The 18,961-nt window shown below is 48.6% G+C and overlaps 1 protein-coding gene across 1 annotated transcript; it reads right to left on the reverse strand.

Moving 5' to 3' along the window:
- Positions 1-2,216: 2,216 nt before the first annotated feature.
- LOC121274674 (sperm protamine P2-like) lies at positions 2,217-4,610 on the reverse strand (the record flags this gene model as incomplete). Its single annotated transcript, XM_041181967.1, has 2 exons — positions 2,217-2,309; positions 4,545-4,610. Coding segments are annotated over 2 exons (159 nt in total), but the record flags the coding sequence as incomplete, so codon positions are not given.
- Positions 4,611-18,961: the final 14,351 nt, after the last annotated feature.

Below are 18,961 nucleotides of genomic sequence, written 5' to 3' on the forward strand. Positions count from 1 at the left end.
GCTTTCTCTGTTTCTTTTGCTTTCTCTCTCTCTCTCGCTTTCTGTCTCTCTCTATCTCTGCCTCTCCCATTCTATTGCTCTCCCTGTCTCTGCCTCTCCCTTTCTCTATCTCTCTCTCGCTTTCTGTGTCTCTTGCGCTTTCTCTGTATCTCGCTTTCTCTCTCTCCCTTTATCTTATTCTCCCGGTCTCTTCTGCTCCCTTGCTCTGCCTCCTGCTTTTTCTGTCTCTCTCGCTGTCTCTGCCTCTCTCGCTTTCTCTGTCTCTCTCATTTTCTCTGTCTCTCTCGCTTTCTCTGTCTCTCTCGCTTTCTCTGTCACTCGCTTTTCCTGCCTCACTCACTTTGTTTCTCTCGCTTTCTCTGTCAATCTCGCTTTCTCTGCCTCTCTCGCTTTCTCCGCCTCTCTCGCTTTCTCTGTCTCTCTCGCTTTCTCTGTCTATCTCGCTTTCTCTGTCACTCTCTCTTTCTCTGCCTCTCTCGCATTCTCTGTCTCTCTCTTTTTCTGTCTCTCTCCCTTCCTCTCTCTCACTTGCTTTTTATGTACCTCTGACTTTCTCTGTCTATCTCGCTTTCTCTGCCTCTCTTGCTTTCTCTGTCTCTCTCGCTTTCTCTGCCTCTCTCGCTTTCTCTGTCTATCTCGCTTTCTCTGTTTCTCTCGCTTTCTCTCTCTCTCTTCCTGTCTCTCTCTATCTCTGCCTCTCCTGTTCTAAAGCTCTCCCTTTCTATGCCTCTCCCTTTCTCTATCTCTCTCTCGCTTTCTGTGTCTCTCGCGCTTTCTCTGTCTCTCGCTTTCTCTGTCTCTCTCACTTTCTCTGTCTCTCTCACTTTCTGTGCCTCTCTCGCTTTCTCTGTCTCTCTCGCTTTCTCTGCCTCTCTCGCTTTCTCTGTCCATCTCGCTTTCTCTGTCTCCCTCGCTTTCTCTGCCTCTCTCGCTTTCTCTGTCTCTCTCGCTTTCTCTGCCTCTCTCGCTTTCTCTGCCTCTCTCGCTTTCTCTGTCTCTCTCATTTTTTCTGCCTCTCTCACTTTCTATGCCTCTCGCTTTTTCTCTGGCTCGCTTTCCCTCCTTGCATTTCTTTCTCTAGCTTCCTCTGCCTTTCTCGCTTTCTCTGCCTCTCTTTGACATTCACTGTCTCTCTCGCTTTCTCTTTCTCTTTTGCTTTTTTGCTCTCTTACTTTCTCTGTCTCTCTCGCTTTATCTGTACTCTCGCTTTCTCTGTCTTTCTCACTTTCTCTGTCTCTGTCGCTTTCTCTGTCTCTCTCGCTTTCTCTGCATCTCTCGCTTTCTCTGTCTCTTGCTATTCCTGTCTCTCGCGCTTTCTCTGTCTCTTTCGCCTTCTCTGTCTCTCTCGCTTTCTCTGCCTCTCTCTCTTTCGCTGTCTCTCTCGCTTTCTCTGTCCATCTCGCTTTCTCTGTCTCCCTCGCTTTCTCTGCCTCTCTCGCTTTCTCTGCCTCTCTCGCTTTCTCTGTCTCTCTCATTTTTTCTGCCTCTCTCACTTTCTATGCCTCTCGCTTTTTCTCTGGCTCGCTTTCCCTCCTTGCGTTTCTTTCTCTTGCTTCCTCTCCTTTCTCGCTTTCTCTGCCTCTCTTTGACATTCACTGTCTCTCTCGCTTTCTCTTTCTCTTTTGCTTTTTTGCTCTCTTACTTTCTCTGTCTCTCTCGCTTTATCTGCACTCTCGCTTTCTCTGTCTTTCTCACTTGCTCTGTCTCTGTCGCTTTCTCTGTCTCTCTCGCTTTCTCTGCATCTCTCGCTTTCTCTGTCTCTTGCTATTCCTGTCTCTCTCGCTTTCTCTGTCTCTTGCTATTCCTGTCTCTCGCGCTTTCTCTGTCTCTCTCGCTTTCTCTGTCTCTCTCGCTTTCTCTGTCTCTCACTTTTCCTGTCTCTCTCACTTTTTCTATCTCTCTCGCATTCTCCGTCCCTATCGCTTTTTCGGTCTCTCTCGCTCTCTCTGTCTCTCCCGATTTCTCTGTCTCTCTGGCTTTCTCTGCCTCTCTCTCTTCCTCTGTCTATCTGGCTTTCTCTGTCTCTCTCGATATCTCTACCTCTCTCGCTTTCTCTGTTTCTTTTGCTTTCTCTCTCTCTCTCGCTTTCTGTCTCTCTCTATCTCTGCCTCTCCCATTCTATTGCTCTCCCTGTCTCTGCCTCTCCCTTTCTCTATCTCTCTCTCGCTTTCTGTGTCTCTTGCGCTTTCTCTGTATCTCGCTTTCTCTCTCTCCCTTTATCTTATTCTCCCGGTCTCTTCTGCTCCCTTGCTCTGCCTCCTGCTTTTTCTGTCTCTCTCGCTGTCTCTGCCTCTCTCGCTTTCTCTGTCTCTCTCATTTTCTCTGTCTCTCTCGCTTTCTCTGTCTCTCTCGCTTTCTCTGTCACTCGCTTTTCCTGCCTCACTCACTTTGTTTCTCTCGCTTTCTCTGTCAATCTCGCTTTCTCTGCCTCTCTCGCTTTCTCCGCCTCTCTCGCTTTCTCTGTCTCTCTCGCTTTCTCTGTCTATCTCGCTTTCTCTGCCACTCTCTCTTTCTCTGCCTCTCTCGCATTCTCTGTCTCTCTCTTTTTCTGTCTCTCTCCGTTCCTCTCTCTCACTTGCTTTTTATGTACCTCTGACTTTCTCTGTCTATCTCGCTTTCTCTGCCTCTCTCGCTTTCTCTGTCTCTCTCGCTTTCTCTGCCTCTCTCGCTTTCTCTGTCTATCTCGCTTTCTCTGTTTCTCTCGCTTTCTCTCTCTCTCTTCCTGTCTCTCTCTATCTCTGCCTCTCCTGTTCTAAAGCTCTCCCTTTCTATGCCTCTCCCTTTCTCTATCTCTCTCTCGCTTTCTGTGTCTCTCGCGCTTTCTCTGTCTCTCGCTTTCTCTGTCTCTCTCACTTTCTCTGTCTCTCTCACTTTCTGTGCCTCTCTCGCTTTCTCTGTCTCTCTCGCTTTCTCTGCCTCTCTCGCTTTCTCTGTCCATCTCGCTTTCTCTGTCTCCCTCGCTTTCTCTGCCTCTCTCGCTTTCTCTGTCTCTCTCGCTTTCTCTGCCTCTCTCGCTTTCTCTGCCTCTCTCGCTTTCTCTGTCTCTCTCATTTTTTCTGCCTCTCTCACTTTCTATGCCTCTCGCTTTTTCTCTGGCTCGCTTTCCCTCCTTGCATTTCTTTCTCTAGCTTCCTCTGCCTTTCTCGCTTTCTCTGCCTCTCTTTGACATTCACTGTCTCTCTCGCTTTCTCTTTCTCTTTTGCTTTTTTGCTCTCTTACTTTCTCTGTCTCTCTCGCTTTATCTGTACTCTCGCTTTCTCTGTCTTTCTCACTTTCTCTGTCTCTGTCGCTTTCTCTGTCTCTCTCGCTTTCTCTGCATCTCTCGCTTTCTCTGTCTCTTGCTATTCCTGTCTCTCGCGCTTTCTCTGTCTCTTTCGCCTTCTCTGTCTCTCTCGCTTTCTCTGCCTCTCTCTCTTTCGCTGTCTCTCTCGCTTTCTCTGTCTCTCTCGCTTTCTCTGTCTCTCACTTTTCCTGTCTCTCTCACTTTTTCTATCTCTCTCGCATTCTCTGTCCCTATCGCTTTTTCGGTCTCTCTCGCTCTCTCTGTCTCTCCCGATTTCTCTGTCTCTCTGGCTTTCTCTGCCTCTCTCTCTTCCTCTGTCTACCTGGCTTTCTCTGTCTCTCTCGATATCTCTACCTCTCTCGCTTTCTCTGTTTCTTTTGCTTTCTCTCTCTCTCTCGCTTTCTGTCTCTCTCTATCTCTGCCTCTCCCATTCTATTGCTCTCCCTGTCTCTGCCTCTCCCTTTCTCTATCTCTCTGTCGCTTTCTGTGTCTCTCGCGCTTTCTCTGTATCTTGCTTTCTCTCTCTCCCTTTATCTTATTCTCCCGGTCTCTTCTGCTCCCTTGCTCTGCCTCCTGCTTTTTCTTTCTCTCTCGCTGTCTCTGTCTCTCTCGCTTTCTCTGTCTCTCTCGCTTTCTCTGCCTCTCTTGCTTTCTCTGTCTATCTCGCTTTCTCTGCCTCTCTCGCTTTCTCTGTCTATCTCGCTTTCTCTGTCACTCTCTCTTTCTCTGCCTCTCTCGCATTCTCTGTCTCTCTCTTTCTCTGTCTCTCTCCGTTCCTCTCTCTCACTTGCTTTTTATGTACCTCTGACTTTCTCTGTCTATCTCGCTTTCTCTGCCTCTCTCGCTTTCTCTGTCTCTCTCGCTTTCGCTGCCTCTCTCGCTTTCTCTGTCTATCTCGCTTTCTCTGTTTCTCTCGCTTTCTCTCTCTCTCTTCCTGTCTCTCTCTATCTCTGCCTCTCCTGTTCTAAAACTCTCCCTTTCTATGCCTCTCCCTTTCTCTATCTCTCTCTCGCTTTCTGTGTCTCTCGCGCTTTCTCTGTCTCTCGCTTTCTCTGCCTCTCTCACTTTCTCTGTCTCTCTCACTTTCTGTGCCTCTCTCGCTTTCTCTGTCTCTCTCGCTTTCTCTGCCTCTCTCGCTTTCTCTGTCCATCTCGCTTTCTCTGTCTCCCTCACTTTCTCTGCCTCTCTCGCTTTCTCTGCCTCTCTCGCTTTCTCTGTCTCTCTCATTTTTTCTGCCTCTCTCACTTTCTATGCCTCTCGCTTTTTCTCTGGCTCGCTTTCCCTCCTTGCGTTTCTTTCTCTTGCTTCCTCTCCTTTCTCGCTTTCTCTGCCTCTCTTTGACATTCACTGTCTCTCTCGCTTTCTCTTTCTCTTTTGCTTTTTTGCTCTCTTACTTTCTCTGTCTCTCTCGCTTTATCTGCACTCTCGCTTTCTCTGTCTTTCTCACTTGCTCTGTCTCTGTCGCTTTCTCTGTCTCTCTCGCTTTCTCTGCATCTCTCGCTTTCTCTGTCTCTTGCTATTCCTGTCTCTCGCGCTTTCTCTGTCTCTTTCGCCTTCTCTGTCTCTCTCTCTTTCACTGTCTCTCTCGCTTTCTCTGTCTCTCTCGCTTTCTCTGTCTCTCACTTTTCCTGTCTCTCTCACTTTTTCTATCTCTCTCGCATTCTCTGTCCCTATCGCTTTTTCGGTCTCTCTCGCTCTCTCTGTCTCTCCTGATTTCTCTGTCTCTCTGGCTTTCTCTGCCTCTCTCTCTTCCTCTGTCTATCTGGCTTTCTCTGTCTCTCTCGATATCTCTACCTCTCTCGCTTTCTCTGTTTCTTTTGCTTTCTCTCTCTCTCTCGCTTTCTGTCTCTCTCTATCTCTGCCTCTCCCATTCTATTGCTCTCCCTGTCACTGCCTCTCCCTTTCTCTATCTCTCTCTCGCTTTCTGTGTCTCTTGCGCTTTCTCTGTATCTCGCTTTCTCTCTCTCCCTTTATCTTATTCTCCCGGTCTCTTCTGCTCCCTTGCTCTGCCTCCTGCTTTTTCTGTCTCTCTCGCTGTCTCTGCCTCTCTCGCTTTCTCTGTCTCTCTCGCTTTCTCTGCCTCTCTCGCTTTCTCTGTCTATCTCGCTTTCTCTGTTTCTCTCGCTTTCTCTCTCTCGCTTCCTGTCTCTCTCTATCTCTGCCTCTCCTGTTCTAAAGCTCTCCCTTTCTATGCCTCTCCCTTTCTCTATCTCTCTCTCACTTTCTGTGTCTCTAGCGCTTTCTCTGTCTCTCGCTTTCTCTGTCTCTCTCACTTTCTCTGTCTCTCTCACTTTCTGTGCCTCTCTCGCTTTCTCTGTCTCTCTCGCTTTCTCTGCCTCTCTCGCTTTCTCTGTCCATCTCGCTTTCTCTGTCTCCCAGGCTTTCTCTGCATCTCTCGCTTTCTCTGTCTATCTCGCTTTCTCTGTTTCTCTCGCTTTCTCTCTCTCGCTTCCTGTCTCTCTCTATCTCTGCCTCTCCTGTTCTAAAGCTCTCCCTTTCTATGCCTCTCCCTTTCTCTATCTCTCTCTCGCTTTCTGTGTCTCTCACGCTTTCTCTGTCTCTCGCTTTCTCTGTCTCTCTCACTTTCTCTGTCTCTCTCACTTTCTCTGCATCTCTCGCTTTCTCTGTCTCTCTCGCTTTCTCTGCCTCTCTCGCTTTCTCTGTCCATCTCACTTTCTCTGTCTCCCTCGCTTTCTCTGCCTCTCTCGCTTTCTCTGCCTCTCTCGCTTTCTCTGTCTCTCTCATTTTTTCTGCCTCTCTCACTTTCTATGCCTCTCGCTTTTTCTCTGGCTCGCTTTCCCACCTTGCATTTCTTTCTCTAGCTTCCTCTGCCTTTCTCGCTTTCTCTGCCTCTCTTTGACATTCACTGTCTCTCTCGCTTTCTCTTTCTCTTTTGCTTTTTTGCTCTCTTACTTTCTCTGTCTCTCTCGCTTTATCTGTACTCTCGCTTTCTCTGTCTTTCTCACTTTCTCTGTCTCTGTCGCTTTCTCTGTCTCTCTCGCTTACTCTGCATCTCTCGCTTTCTCTGTCTCTTGCTATTCCTGTCTCTCGCGCTTTCTCTGTCTCTTTCGCCTTCTCTGTCTCTCTCGCTTTCTCTACCTCTCTCTCTTTCGCTGTCTCTCTCGCTTTCTCTGCCTCTCTCTTTTTCGCTGTCTCTCTCGCTTTCTCTGTCTCTCTCGCTTTCTCTGTCTCTCACTTTACCTGTCTCTCTCACTTTTTCTATCTCTCTCGCATTCTCTGTCCCTATCGCTTTTTCGGTCTCTCTCGCTCTCTCTGTCTTTCCCGATTTCTCTGTCTCTCTGGCTTTCTCTACCTCTCTCTCTTCCTCTGTCTACCTGGCTTTCTCTGTCTCTCTCGATATCTCTACCTCTCTCGCTTTCTCTGTTTCTTTTGCTTTCTCTCTCTCTCTCGCTTTCTGTCTCTCTCTATCTCTGCCTCTCCTGTACTAAAGCTCTCCCTGTCTCTGCCTCTCCCTTTCTCTATCTCTCTGTCGCTTTCTGTCTCTCTCGCGCTTTCTCTGTATCTCGCTTTCTCTCTCTCCCTTTATCTTATTCTCCTGGTCTCTTCTGCTCCCTTGCTCTGCCTCCTGCTTTTTCTGTCTCTCTCGCTGTCTCTGTCTCTCTCGCTTTCTCGCCTCTCTCGCTTTCTCTGTCTCTCTCGCTTTCTCTGCCTCTCTCGCTTTCTCTGTCTATCTCGCTTTCTCTGCCTCTCTCGCTTTCTCTGTCTATATCGCTTTCTCTGTTTCTCTCGCTTTCTCTCTCTCGCTTCCTGTCTCTCTCTATCTCTGCCTCTCCTGTTCTAAAGCTCTCCCTTTCTATGCCTCTCCCTTTCTCTATCTCTCTCTCACTTTCTGTGTCTCTAGCGCTTTCTCTGTCTCTCGCTTTCTCTGTCTCTCTCACTTTCTCTGTCTCTCTCACTTTCTCTGCCTCTCTCGCTTTCTCTGTCTCTCTCGCTTTCTCTGCCTCTCTCGCTTTCTCTGTCCATCTCGCTTTCTCTGTCTCCCTCGCTTTCTCTGCATCTCTCGCTTTCTCTGTCTATCTCGCTTTCTCTGTTTCTCTCGCTTTCTCTCTCTCGCTTCCTGTCTCTCTCTATCTCTGCCTCTCCTGTTCTAAAGCTCTCCCTTTCTATGCCTCTCCCTTTCTCTATCTCTCTCTCGCTTTCTGTGTCTCTCGCGCTTTCTCTGTCTCTCGCTTTCTCTGTCTCTCTCACTTTCTCTGTCTCTCTCACTTTCTCTGTCTCTCTCGCTTTCTCTGCCTCTCTCGCTTTCTCTGTCCATCTCGCTTTCTCTGCATCTCTCGCTTTCTCTGTCTCTTGCTATTCCTGTCTCTCGCGCTTTCTCTGTCTCTTTCGCCTTCTCTGTCTCTCTCGCTTTCTCTACCTCTCTCTTTCGCTGTCTCTCTCGCCTTCTCTTTCTCTCTCGCTTTCTCTGCCTCTCTCTCTTTCGCTGTCTCTCTCGCTTTCTCTGTCTCTCTCGCTTTCTCTGTCTCTCACTTTTCCTGTCTCTCTCACTTTTTCTATCTGTCTCGCATTCTCTGTCCCTATCGATTTTTCGGTCTCTCTCGCTCTCTCTGTCTCTCCCGATTTCTCTGTCTCTCTGGCTTTCTCTGCCTCTCTCTCTTCCTCTGTCTACCTGGCTTTCTCTGTCTCTCTCGATATCTCTACCTCTCTCGCTTTCTCTGTTTCTTTTGCTTTCTCTCTCTCTCTCGCTTTCTGTCTCTCTCTATCTCAGCCTCTCCCATTCTATTGCTCTCCCTGTCTCTGCCTCTCCCTTTCTCTATCGCTCTGTCGCTTTCTGTGTCTCTCGCGATTTCTCTGTATCTCGCTTTCTCTGTCTCTCGCTTTCTCTCTCTCCCTTTATCTTATTCTCCCGGTCTCTTCTGCTCCCTTGCTCTGCCTCCTGCTTTTTCTGTCTCTCTCGCTGTCTCTGTCTCTCTCGCATTCTTGCCTCTCTCGCTTTCTCTGTCTCTCTCGCTTTCTCTGCCTCTCTAGCTTTCTCTGTCTATCTCGCTTTCTCTGCCTCTCTCGCTTTCTCTGTCTCTCTCGCTTTCTCTGCCTCTCTCGCTTTCTCTGTCCATCTCGCTTTCTCTGTCTCCCTCGCTTTCTCTGCATCTCTCGCTTTCTCTGTCTATCTCGCTTTCTCTGTTTCTCTCGCTTTCTCTCTCTCGCTTCCTGTCTCTCTCTATCGCTGCTTCTCCTGTTCTAAAGCTCTCTCTTTCTATGCCTCTCCCTTTCTCTATCTCTTTCTCGCTTTCTGTGTCTCTCGCGCATTCTCTGTCTCTCGCTTTCTCTGTCTCTCTCACTTTCTCTGTCTCTCTCACTTTCTCTGCCTCTCTCGCTTTCTCTGTCTCTCTCGCTTTCTCTGCCTCTCTCGCTTTCCCTGTCCATCTCGCTTTCTCTGTCTCCCTCACTTTCTCTGCCTTTCTCGCTTTCTCTGCCTCTCTCGCTTTCTCTGTCTCTCTCATTTTTTCTGCCTCTCTCACTTTCTATGCCTCTCGCTTTTTCTCTGGCTCGCTTTCCCTCCTTGCATTTCTTTCTTTAGCTTCCTCTGCCTTTCTCGCTTTCTCTGCCTCTCTTTGACATTCACTGTCTCTCTCGCTTTCTCTTTCTCTTTTGCTTTTTTGCTCTCTTACTTTCTCTGTCTCTCTCGCTTTATCTGTACTCTCGCTTTCTCTGTCTTTCTCAGTTTCTCTGTCTCTGTCGCTTTCTCTGTCTCTCTCGCTTTCTCTGCATCTCTCGCTTTCTCTGTCTCTTGCTATTCCTGTCTCTCGCGCTTTCTCTGTCTCTTTTGCCTTCTCTGTCTCTCTCGCTTTCTCTACCTCTCTCTCTTTCGCTGTCTCTCTCGCTTTCTCTGTCTCTCTCGCTTTCTCTGTCTCTCACTTTTCCTGTCTCTCTCACTTTTTCTATCTCTCTCGCATTCTCTGTCCCTATCGCTTTTTCGGTCTCTCTCGCTCTCTCTGTCTCTCCTGATTTCTCTGTCTCTCTGGCTTTCTCTGCCTCTCTCTCTTCCTCTGTCTATCTGGCTTTCTCTGTCTCTCTCGATATCTCTACCTCTCTCGCTTTCTCTGTTTCTTTTGCTTTCTCTCTCTCTCTCGCTTTCTGTCTCTCTCTATCTCTGCCTCTCCCATTCTATTGCTCTCCCTGTCTCTGCCTCTCCCTTTCTCTATCTCTCTGTCGCTTTCTGTCTCATTCGCGCTTTCTCTGTATCTCGCTTTCTCTCTCTCCCTTTATCTTATTCTCCCGGTCTCTTCTGCTCCCTTGCTCTGCCTCCTGCTTTTTCTGTCTCTCTCGATGTCTCTGTCTCTCTCGCTTTCTCGCCTCTCTCGCTTTCTCTGTCTCTCTCGCTTTCTCTGCCTCTCTCACTTTCTCTGTCTATCTCGCTTTCTCTGCCTCTCTCGCTTTCTCTGTCTATCTCGCTTTCTCTGTTTCTCTCGCTTTCTCTCTCTCGCTTCCTGTCTCTCTCTATCTCTGCCTCTCCTGTTCTAAAGCTCTCCCTTTCTATGCCTCTCCCTTTCTCTATCTCTCTCTCGCTTTCTGTGTCTCTCGCGCTTTCTCTGTCTCTCGCTTTCTCTGTCTCTCTCACTTTCTCTGTCTCTCTCACTTTCTGTGCGTCTCTCGCTTTCTCTGTCTCTCGCTTTCTCTGTCCATCTCGCTTTCTCTGTCTCCCTCGCTTTCTCTGCCTCTCTCGCTTTCTCTGCCTCTCTCGCTTTCTCTGTCTCTCTCATTTTTTCTGCCTCTCTCACTTTCTATGCCTCTCGCTTTTTCTCTGGCTCGCTTTCCCTCCTTGCATTTCTTTCTCTAGCTTCCTCTGCCTTTCTCGCTTTCTCTGCCTCTCTTTGACATTCACTGTCTCTCTCGCTTTCTCTTTCTCTTTTGCTTTTTTGCTCTCTTACTTTCTCTGTCTCTCTCGCTTTATCTGTACTCTCGCTTTCTCTGTCTTTCTCACTTTCTCTGTCTCTGTCGCTTTCTCTGTCTCTCTCGCTTTCTCTGCATCTCTCGCTTTCTCTGTCTCTTGCTATTCCTGTCTCTCGCGCTTTCTCTGTATCTTTCGCCTTCTCTGTCTCTCTCGCTTTCTCTGCCTCTCTCTCTTTCGCTGTCTCTCTCGCCTTCCTTGTCTCTCTCGCTTTCTCTGCCTCTCTCTCTTTCGCTGTCTCTCTCGCTTTCTCTGTCTCTCTCGCTTTCTCTGTCTCTCACTTTTCCTGTCTCTCTCACTTTTGCTATCTCTCTCGCATTCTCTGTCCCTATCGCTTTTTCGGTCTCTCTCGCTCTCTCTGTCTCTCCCGATTTCTCTGTCTCTCTGGCTTTCTCTGCCTCTCTCTCTTCCTCTGTCTATCTGGCTTTCTCCGTCTCTCTCGATATCTCTACCTCTCTCGCTTTCTCTGTTTCTTTTGCTTTCTCTCTCTCTCTCGATTCCTGTCTCTCTCTATCTCTGCCTCTCCTGTACTAAAGCTCTCCCTTTCTATGCCTCTCCCTTTCTCTATCTCCCTCTCGCTTTCTGTGTCTCTCGCGCTTTCTCTGTCTCTCGCTTTCTCTGTCTCACTCACTTTCTCTGTCTCTCTCACTTTCTCTGCCTCTCTCGCTTTCTCTGTCTCTCTCGCTTTCTCTGCCTCTCTCGCTTTCTCTGTCCATCTCGCTTTCTCTGTCTCCCTCGCTTTCTCTGCATCTCTCGCTTTCTCTGCCTCTCTCGCTTTCTCTGTCTCTCTCATTTTTTCTGCCTCTCTCACTTTCTATGCCTCTCGCTTTTTCTCTGGCTCGCTTTCCCTCCTTGCATTTCTTTCTCTAGCTTCCTCTGCCTTTCTCGCTTTCTCTGCCTCTCTTTGACATTCACTGTCTCTCTCGCTTTCTCTTTCTCTTTTGCTTTATGCTCTCTTACTTTCTCTGTCTCTCTCGCTTTATCTGTACTCTCGTTTTCTCTGTCTTTCTCAGTTTCTCTGTCTCTGTCGCTTTCTCTGTCTCTCTCGCTTTCTCTGCATCTCTCGCTTTCTCTGTCTCTTGCTATTCCTGTCTCTCGCGCTTTCTCTGTCTCTTTCGCCTTCTCTGTCTCTCTCGCTTTCTCTGTCTCTCTCTCTTTCGCTGTCTCTCTCGCTTTCTCTGTCTCTCTCGCTTTCTCTGTCTCTCACTTTTCCTGTCTCTCTCACTTTTTCTATCTCTCTCGCATTCTCTGTCCCTATCGCTTTTTCGGTCTCTCTCGCTCTCTCTGTCTCTCCCGATTTCTCTGTCTCTCTGGCTTTCTCTGCCTCTCTCTCTTCCTCTGTCTATCTGGCTTTCTCTGTCTCTCTCGATATCTCTACCTCTCTCGCTTTCTCTGTTTCTTTTGCTTTCTCTCTCTCTCTCGCTTTCTGTCTCTCTCTATCTCTGCCTCTCCCATTCTATTGCTCTCCCTGTCTCTGCCTCTCCCTTTCTCTATCTCTCTGTCGCTTTCTGTCTCTCTCGCGCTTTCTCTGTATCTCGCTTTCTCTCTCTCCCTTTATCTTATTCTCCCGGTCTCTTCTGCTCCCTTGCTCTGCCTCCTGCTTTTTCTGTCTCTCTCGCTGTCTCTGTCTCTCTCGCTTTCTCGCCTCTCTCGCTTTCTCTGTCTCTCTCGCTTTCTCTGCCTCTCTCGCTTTCTCTGTCTATCTCGCTTTCTCTGCCTCTCTCGCTTTCTCTGTCTATCTCGCTTTCTCTGTTTCTCTCGCTTTCTCTCTCTCGCTTCCTGTCTCTCTCTATCTCTGCCTCTCCTGTTCTAAAGCTCTCCCTTTCTATGCCTCTCCCTTTCTCTATCTCTCTCTCACTTTCTGTGTCTCTAGCGCTTTCTCTGTCTCTCGCTTTCTCTGTCTCTCTCACTTTCTCTGTCTCTCTCACTTTCTCTGCCTCTCTCGCTTTCTCTGTCTCTCTCGCTTTCTCCGCCTCTCTCGCTTTCTCTGTCCATCTCGCTTTCTCTGTCTCCCTCGCTTTCTCTGCATCTCTCGCTTTCTCTGTCTATCTCGCTTTCTCTGTTTCTCTCGCTTTCTCTCTCTCGCTTCCTGTCTCTCTCTATCTCTGCCTCTCCTGTTCTAAAGCTCTCCCTTTCTATGCCTCTCCCTTTCTCTATCTCTCTGTCGCTTTCTGTGTCTCTCGCGCTTTCTCTGTATCTCGCTTTCTCTCTCTCCCTTTATCTTATTCTCCCTGTCTCTTCTGCTCCCTTGCTCTGCCTCCTGCTTTTTCTGTCTCTCTCGCTGTCTCTGTCTCTCTCGCTTTCTCGCCTCTCTCGCTTTCTCTGTCTCTCTCGCTTTCTCTGCCTCTCTCGCTTTCTCTGTCTATCTCGCTTTCTCTGCCTCTCTCGCTTTCTCTGTCTATCTCGCTTTCTCTGTTTCTCTCGCTTTCTCTCTCTCGCTTCCTGTCTCTCTCTATCTCTGCCTCTCCTGTTCTAAAGCTCTCCCTTTCTATGCCTCTCCCTTTCTCTATCTCTCTCTCACTTTCTGTGTCTCTAGCGCTTTCTCTGTCTCTCGCTTTCTCTGTCTCTCTCACTTTCTCTGTCTCTCTCACTTTCTCTGCCTCTCTCGCTTTCTCTGTCTCTCTCGCTTTCTCTGCCTCTCTCGCTTTCTCTGTCCATCTCGCTTTCTCTGTCTCCCTCGCTTTCTCTGCATCTCTCGCTTTCTCTGTCTATCTCGCTTTCTCTGTTTCTCTCGCTTTCTCTCTCTCGCTTCCTGTCTCTCTCTATCTCTGCCTCTCCTGTTCTAAAGCTCTCCCTTTCTATGCCTCTCCCTTTCTCTATCTCTTTCTCGCTTTCTGTGTCTCTCGCGCTTTCTCTGTCTCTCGCTTTCTCTGTCTCTCTCACTTTCTCAATCTCTCTCACTTTCTCTGCCTCTCTCGCTTTCTCTGTCTCTCTCGCTTTCTCTGCCTCTCTCGCTTTCTCTGTCCATCTCGCTTCCTCTGTCTCCCTCACTTTCTCTGCCTCTCTCGCTTTCTCTGCCTCTCTCGCTTTCTCTGTCTCTCTCATTTTTTCTGCCTCTCTCACTTTCTATGCCTCTCGCTTTTTCTCTGGCTCGCTTTCCCTCCTTGCATTTCTTTCTTTAGCTTCCTCTGCCTTTCTCGCTTTCTCTGCCTCTCTTTGACATTCACTGTCTCTCTCGCTTTCTCTTTCTGTTTTGCTTTTTTGCTCTCTTACTTTCTCTGTCTCTCTCGCTTTATCTGTACTCTCGCTTTCTCTGTCTTTCTCAGTTTCTCTGTCTCTGTCGCTTTCTCTGTCTCTCTCGCTTTCTCTGCATCTCTCGCTTTCTCTGTCTCTTGCCATTCCTGTCTCTCGCGCTTTCTCTGTCTCTTTCGCCTTCTCTGTCTCTCTCGCTTTCTCTGCCTCTCTCTCTTTCGCTGTCTCTCTCGCTTTCTCTGTCTCTCTCGCTTTCTCTGTCTCTCACTTTTCCTGTCTCTCTCACTTTTTCTATCTCTCTCGCATTCTCTGTCCCTATCGCTTTTTCGGTCTCTCTCGCTCTCTGTGTCTCTCCCGATTTCTCTGTCTCTCTGGCTTTCTCTGCCTCTCTCTCTTCCTCTGTCTATCTGGCTTTCTCTGTCTCTCTCGATATCTCTACCTCTCTCGCTTTCTCTGTTTCTTTTTCTTTCTCTCTCTCTCTCGCTTTCTGTCTCTCTCTATCTCTGCCTCTCCCATTCTATTGCTCTCCCTGTCTCTGCCTCTCCCTTTCTCTATCTCTCTGTCGCTTTCTGTCTCTCTCGCGCTTTCTCTGTATCTCGCTTTCTCTCTCTCCCTTTATCTTATTCTCCCGGTCTCTTCTGCTCCCTTGCTCTGCCTCCTGCTTTTTCTGTCTCTCTCGCTGTCTCTGTCTCTCTCGCTTTCTCGCCTCTCTCGCTTTCTCTGTCTCTCTCGCTTTCTCTGCCTCTCTCACTTTCTCTGTCTATCTCGCTTTCTCTGCCTCTCTCGCTTTCTCTGTCTATCTCGCTTTCTCTGTTTCTCTCGCTTTCTCTCTCTCGCTTCCTGTCTCTCTCTATCTCTGCCTCTCCTGTTCTAAAGCTCTCCCTTTCTATGCCTCTCCCTTTCTCTATCTCTCTCTCGCTTTCTGTGTCTCTCGCGCTTTTTCTGTCTCTCGCTTTCTCTGTCTCTCTCACTTTCTCTGTCTCTCTCACTTTCTGTGCGTCTCTCGCTTTCTCTGTCTCTCGCTTTCTCTGTCCATCTCGCTTTCTCTGTCTCCCTCGCTTTCTCTGCATCTCTCGCTTTCTCTGTCTCTCTCATTTTTTCTGCCTCTCTCACTTTCTATGCCTCTCGCTTTTTCTCTGGCTCGCTTTCCCTCCTTGCATTTCTTTCTCTAGCTTCCTCTGCCTTTCTCGCTTTCTTTGCCTCTCTTTGACATTCACTGTCTCTCTCGCTTTCTCTTTCTCTTTTGCTTTTTTGCTCTCTTACTTTCTCTGTCTCTCTCGCTTTATCTGTACTCTCGCTTTCTCTGTCTTTCTCAGTTTCTCTGTCTCTGTCGCTTTCTCTGTCTCTCTCGCTTTCTCTGCATCTCTCGCTTTCTCTGTCTCTTGCTATTCCTGTCTCTCGCGCTTTCTCTGTATCTTTCGCCTTCTCTGTCTCTCTCGCTTTCTCTGCCTCTCTCTCTTTCGCTGTCTCTCTCGCTTTCTCTGTCTCTCTCGCTTTCTCTGTCTCTCACTTTTCCTGTCTCTCTCACTTTTTCTATCTCTCTCGCATTCTCTGTCCCTATCGCTTTTTCAGTCTCTCTCGCTCTCTCTGTCTCTCCCGATTTCTCTGTCTCTCTGGCTTTCTCTGCCTCTCTCTCTTCCTCTGTCTATCTGGCTTTCTCTGTCTCTCTCGATATCTCTACCTCTCTCGCTTTCTCTGTTTCTTTTGCTTTCTCTCTCTCTCTCGCTTTCTGTATCTCTCTATCTCAGCCTCTCCCATTCTATTGCTCTCCCTGTCTCTGCCTCTCCCTTTCTCTATCACTCTCTCGCTTTCTGTGCCTCTCGCGCTTTCTCTGTATCTCGCTTTCTCTGTCTCTCGCTTTCTCTCTCTCCCTTTATCTTATTCTCCCGGTCTCTTCTGCTCCCTTGCTCTGCCTCCTGCTTTTTCTGTCTCTCTCGCTGTCTCTGTCTCTCTCGCTTTCTCGCCTCTCTCGCTGTCTCTGTCTCTCTCGCTTGCTCTGCCTCTCTCGCTTTCTCTGTCTATCTCGCTTTCTCTGCCTCTCTCGATTTCTCTGTCTCTCTCGCTTTCTCTGTTTCTCTCGCTTTCTCTCTCTCGCTTCCTGTCTCTCTCTATCTCTGCCTCTCCTGTACTAAAGTCTCCCTTTCTATGCCTCTCCCTTTCTCTATCTCTGTCTCGCTTTCTGTGTCTCTCGCGCTTTCTCTGTCTCTCGCTTTCTCTGTCTCACTCACTTTCTCTGTCTCTCTCACTTTCTCTGCCTCTCTCGCTTTCTCTGTCTCTCTCGCTTTCTCTGCCTCTCTCGCTTTCTCTGTCCATCTCGCTTTCTCTGTCTCCCTCGCTTTCTCTGCATCTCTCGCTTTCTCTGCCTCTCTCGCTTTCTCTGTCTCTCTCATTTTTTCTGCCTCTCTCACTTTCTATGCCTCTCGCTTTTTCTCTGGCTCGCTTTCCCTCCTTGCATTTCTTTCTCTAGCTTCCTCTGCCTTTCTCGCTTTCTCTGCCTCTCTTTGACATTCACTTTCTCTCTCGCTTTCTCTTTCTCTTTTGCTTTTTTGCTCTCTTACTTTCTCTGTCTCGCTCGCTTTATCTGTACTCTCGCTTTCTCTGTCTTTCTCAGTTTCTCTGTCTCTGTCGCTTTCTCTGTCTCTCTCGCTTTCTCTGCATCTCTCGCTTTCTCTGTCTCTTGCTATTCCTGTCTCTCGCGCTTTCTCTGTCTCTTTCGCCTTCTCTGTCTCTCTCGCTTTCTCTGCCTCTCTCTCTTTCGCTGTCTCTCTCGCTTTCTCTGTCTCTCTCGCTTTCTCTGTCTCTCACTTTTCCTGTCTCTCTCACTTTTTCTATCTCTCTCGCATTCTCTGTCCCTATCGCTTTTTCGGTCTCTCTCGCTCTCTCTGTCTCTCCCGATTTCTCTGTCTCTCTGGCTTTCTCTGCCTCTCTCTCTTCCTCTGTCTATCTGGCTTTCTCTGTCTCTCTCGATATCTCTACCTCTTTCGCTTTCTCTGTTTCTTTTGCTTTCTCTCTCTCTCTCGCTTTCTGTCTCTCTCTCTATCTCTGCCTCTCCCATTCTATTGCTCTCCCTGTCTCTGCCTCTCCCTTTCTCTATCTCTCTGTCGCTTTCTGTGTCTCTCGCGCTTTCTCTGTATCTCGCTTTCTCTCTCTCCCTTAATATTATTCTCCCGGTCTCTTCTGCTCCCTTGCTCTGCCTCCTGCTTTTTCTGTCTCTCTCGCTGTCTCTGTCTCTCTCGCTTTCTCGCCTCTCTCGCTTTCTCTGTCTCTCTCGCTTTCTCTGCCTCTCTCGCTTTCTCTGTCTATCTCGCTTTCTCTGCCTCTCTCGCTTTCTCTGTCTATCTCGCTTTCTCTGTTTCTCTCGCTTTCTCTCTCTCGCTTCCTGTCTCTCTCTATCTCTGCCTCTCCTGTTCTAAAGCTCTCCCTTTCTATGCCTCTCCCTTTCTCTATCTCTCTCTCGTTTTCTGTGTCTCTCGCGCTTTCTCTGTCTCTCGCTTTCTCTGTCTCTCTCACTTTCTCTGTCTCTCTCACTTTCTCTGCCTCTCTCGCTTTCTCTGTCTCTCTCGCTTTCTCTGCCTCTCTCGCTTTCTCTGTCCATCTCGCTTTCTCTGTCTCCCTCGCTTTCTCTGCCTCTCTCGCTTTCTCTGCCTCTCTCGCTTTCTCTGTCTCTCTCATTTTTTCTGCCTCTCTCACTTTCTATGCCTCTCGCTTTTTCTCTGGCTCGCTTTCCCTCCTTGCATTTCTTTCTTTAGCTTCCTCTGCCTTTCTCGCTTTCTCTGCCTCTCTTTGACATTCACTGTCTCTCTCGCTTTCTCTTTCTCTTTTGCTTTTTTGCTCTCTTACTTTGTCTCTCTCGCTTTATCTGTACTCTCGCTTTCTCTGTCTTTCTCAGTTTCTCTGTCTCTGTCGCTTTCTCTGTCTCTCTCGCTTTCTCTGCATCTCTCGCTTTCTCTGTCTCTTGCTATTCCTGTCTCTCGCGCTTTCTCTGTCTCTTTCGCCTTCTCTGTCTCTCTCGCTTTCTCTGCCTCTCTCTCTTTCGCTGTCTCTCTCGCTTTCTCTGTCTCTCTCGCTTTCTCTGTCTCTCACTTTTCCTGTCTCTCTCACTTTTTCTATCTCTCTCGCATTCTCTGTCCCTATCGCTTTTTCGGTCTCTCTCGCTCTCTGTGTCTCTCCCGATTTCTCTGTCTCTCTGGCTTTCTCTGCCTCTCTCTCTTCCTCTGTCTATCTGGCTTTCTCTGTCTCTCTCGATATCTCTACCTCTCTCGCTTTCTCTGTTTCTTTTGCTTTCTCTCTCTCTCTCGCTTTCTGTCTCTCTCTATCTCAGCCTCTCCCATTCTATTGCTCTCCCTGTCTATGCCTCTCCCTTTCTCTATCTCTCTGTCGCTTTCTGTGTCTCTCGCGCTTTCTCTGTATCTCGCTTTCTCTGTCTCTCGCTTTCTCTCTCTCCCTTTATCTTATTCTCCCGGTCTCTTCTGCTCCCTTGCTCTGCCTCCTGCTTTTTCTGTCTCTCTCGCTGTCTCTGTCTCTCTCGCTTTCTCGCCTCTCTCGCTTTCTCTGTCTCTCTCGCTTTCTCTGTCTCTCTCGCTTTCTCTGTCTCTCGCTTTTCCTGTCTCTCTCGCTTTCTCTGTCTCTCTCGCTTTCTTTGTCTCTCTCGCTTTCTTTGTCTCTCTCGCTTTCTCTGTCTCTCGCAATTCCTGTCTCACGCGCTTTCTCTGTCTCTCTCGTTTTCTCTGCCTTTCGCTTGTCCTCTCTCTCTCGCTTTCTCTGCCTCTTGCTTTCTCTGTCTCTCCCGCTTTCTTTGTCCCTCTTGCTTTCTCTGTCTTTCGCTTGTCCTCTCTCTCTCGCTTTCTCTGTCTCTCTCGCTTTCTTTGTCTCTCTCGCTTTCTCTGCCTCTCTTTCTTTCTCTGCCTCTCTTGCATTCTCTGCCTCTCTCACATTCTTTGCCTCTCTCGCATTCTCTGCCTCCCTCGCTTTCTCTGCCTCTCGCTTTATCTGCCTCTCGCTATATCTGCCTCTCGCTTTATCTTCCTCTCATTTTATCTCTCTCTCGCTTTCTGTGCCTCTCTCGCTTTCTCTGCCTCTCTTGCTTTCTCTGTCTCTATCGCTTTCTCTCCCTCTCTTGCATTCTCGATCTCACGCTTTTTCTATCTCTCTCGCATTCTCTGTCACTCTCGCTTTTTCTGTCTCTCTCGCTCCCTCTGTCTCTCTCGCTTTCTCTGTCTCTCTCGCTTTCACTCTCTCTCCCGCTTCCTCTGTCTCTCTCGTTTCTGTGTCTCTCTCGCTTTCTCTACCTCTCTCGATTTCTTGTTTCTCTCGCTTTCTTTGTCTCTCTCGCTTCCTGTCTCTCTCTATCTCTGCCTCTCCCATTCTATTGCTCTCCCTTTCTCTGCCTCTCCCTTTCTCTATCTCTCTCTCGCTTTCTGTGTCTCTCGCGCTTTCTCTGTCTCTCGCTTTCTCTTTCTCTCGCTTTCTATCTCTCTCTCTTTCTCTCTCTCTCATTTTCTCTCTCTCTCGCTTTCTGTGCCTCTCTCGCTTTCTCTGCCTCTCTTGCTTTCTCTGTCTCAATCGCTTTCTCTCCC

The sequence above is a fragment of the Carcharodon carcharias genome (genome assembly GCF_017639515.1).
Source record: "Carcharodon carcharias isolate sCarCar2 chromosome 37 unlocalized genomic scaffold, sCarCar2.pri SUPER_37_unloc_13, whole genome shotgun sequence".
NCBI classification, from domain to species: Eukaryota; Metazoa; Chordata; class Chondrichthyes; order Lamniformes; family Lamnidae; genus Carcharodon; species Carcharodon carcharias.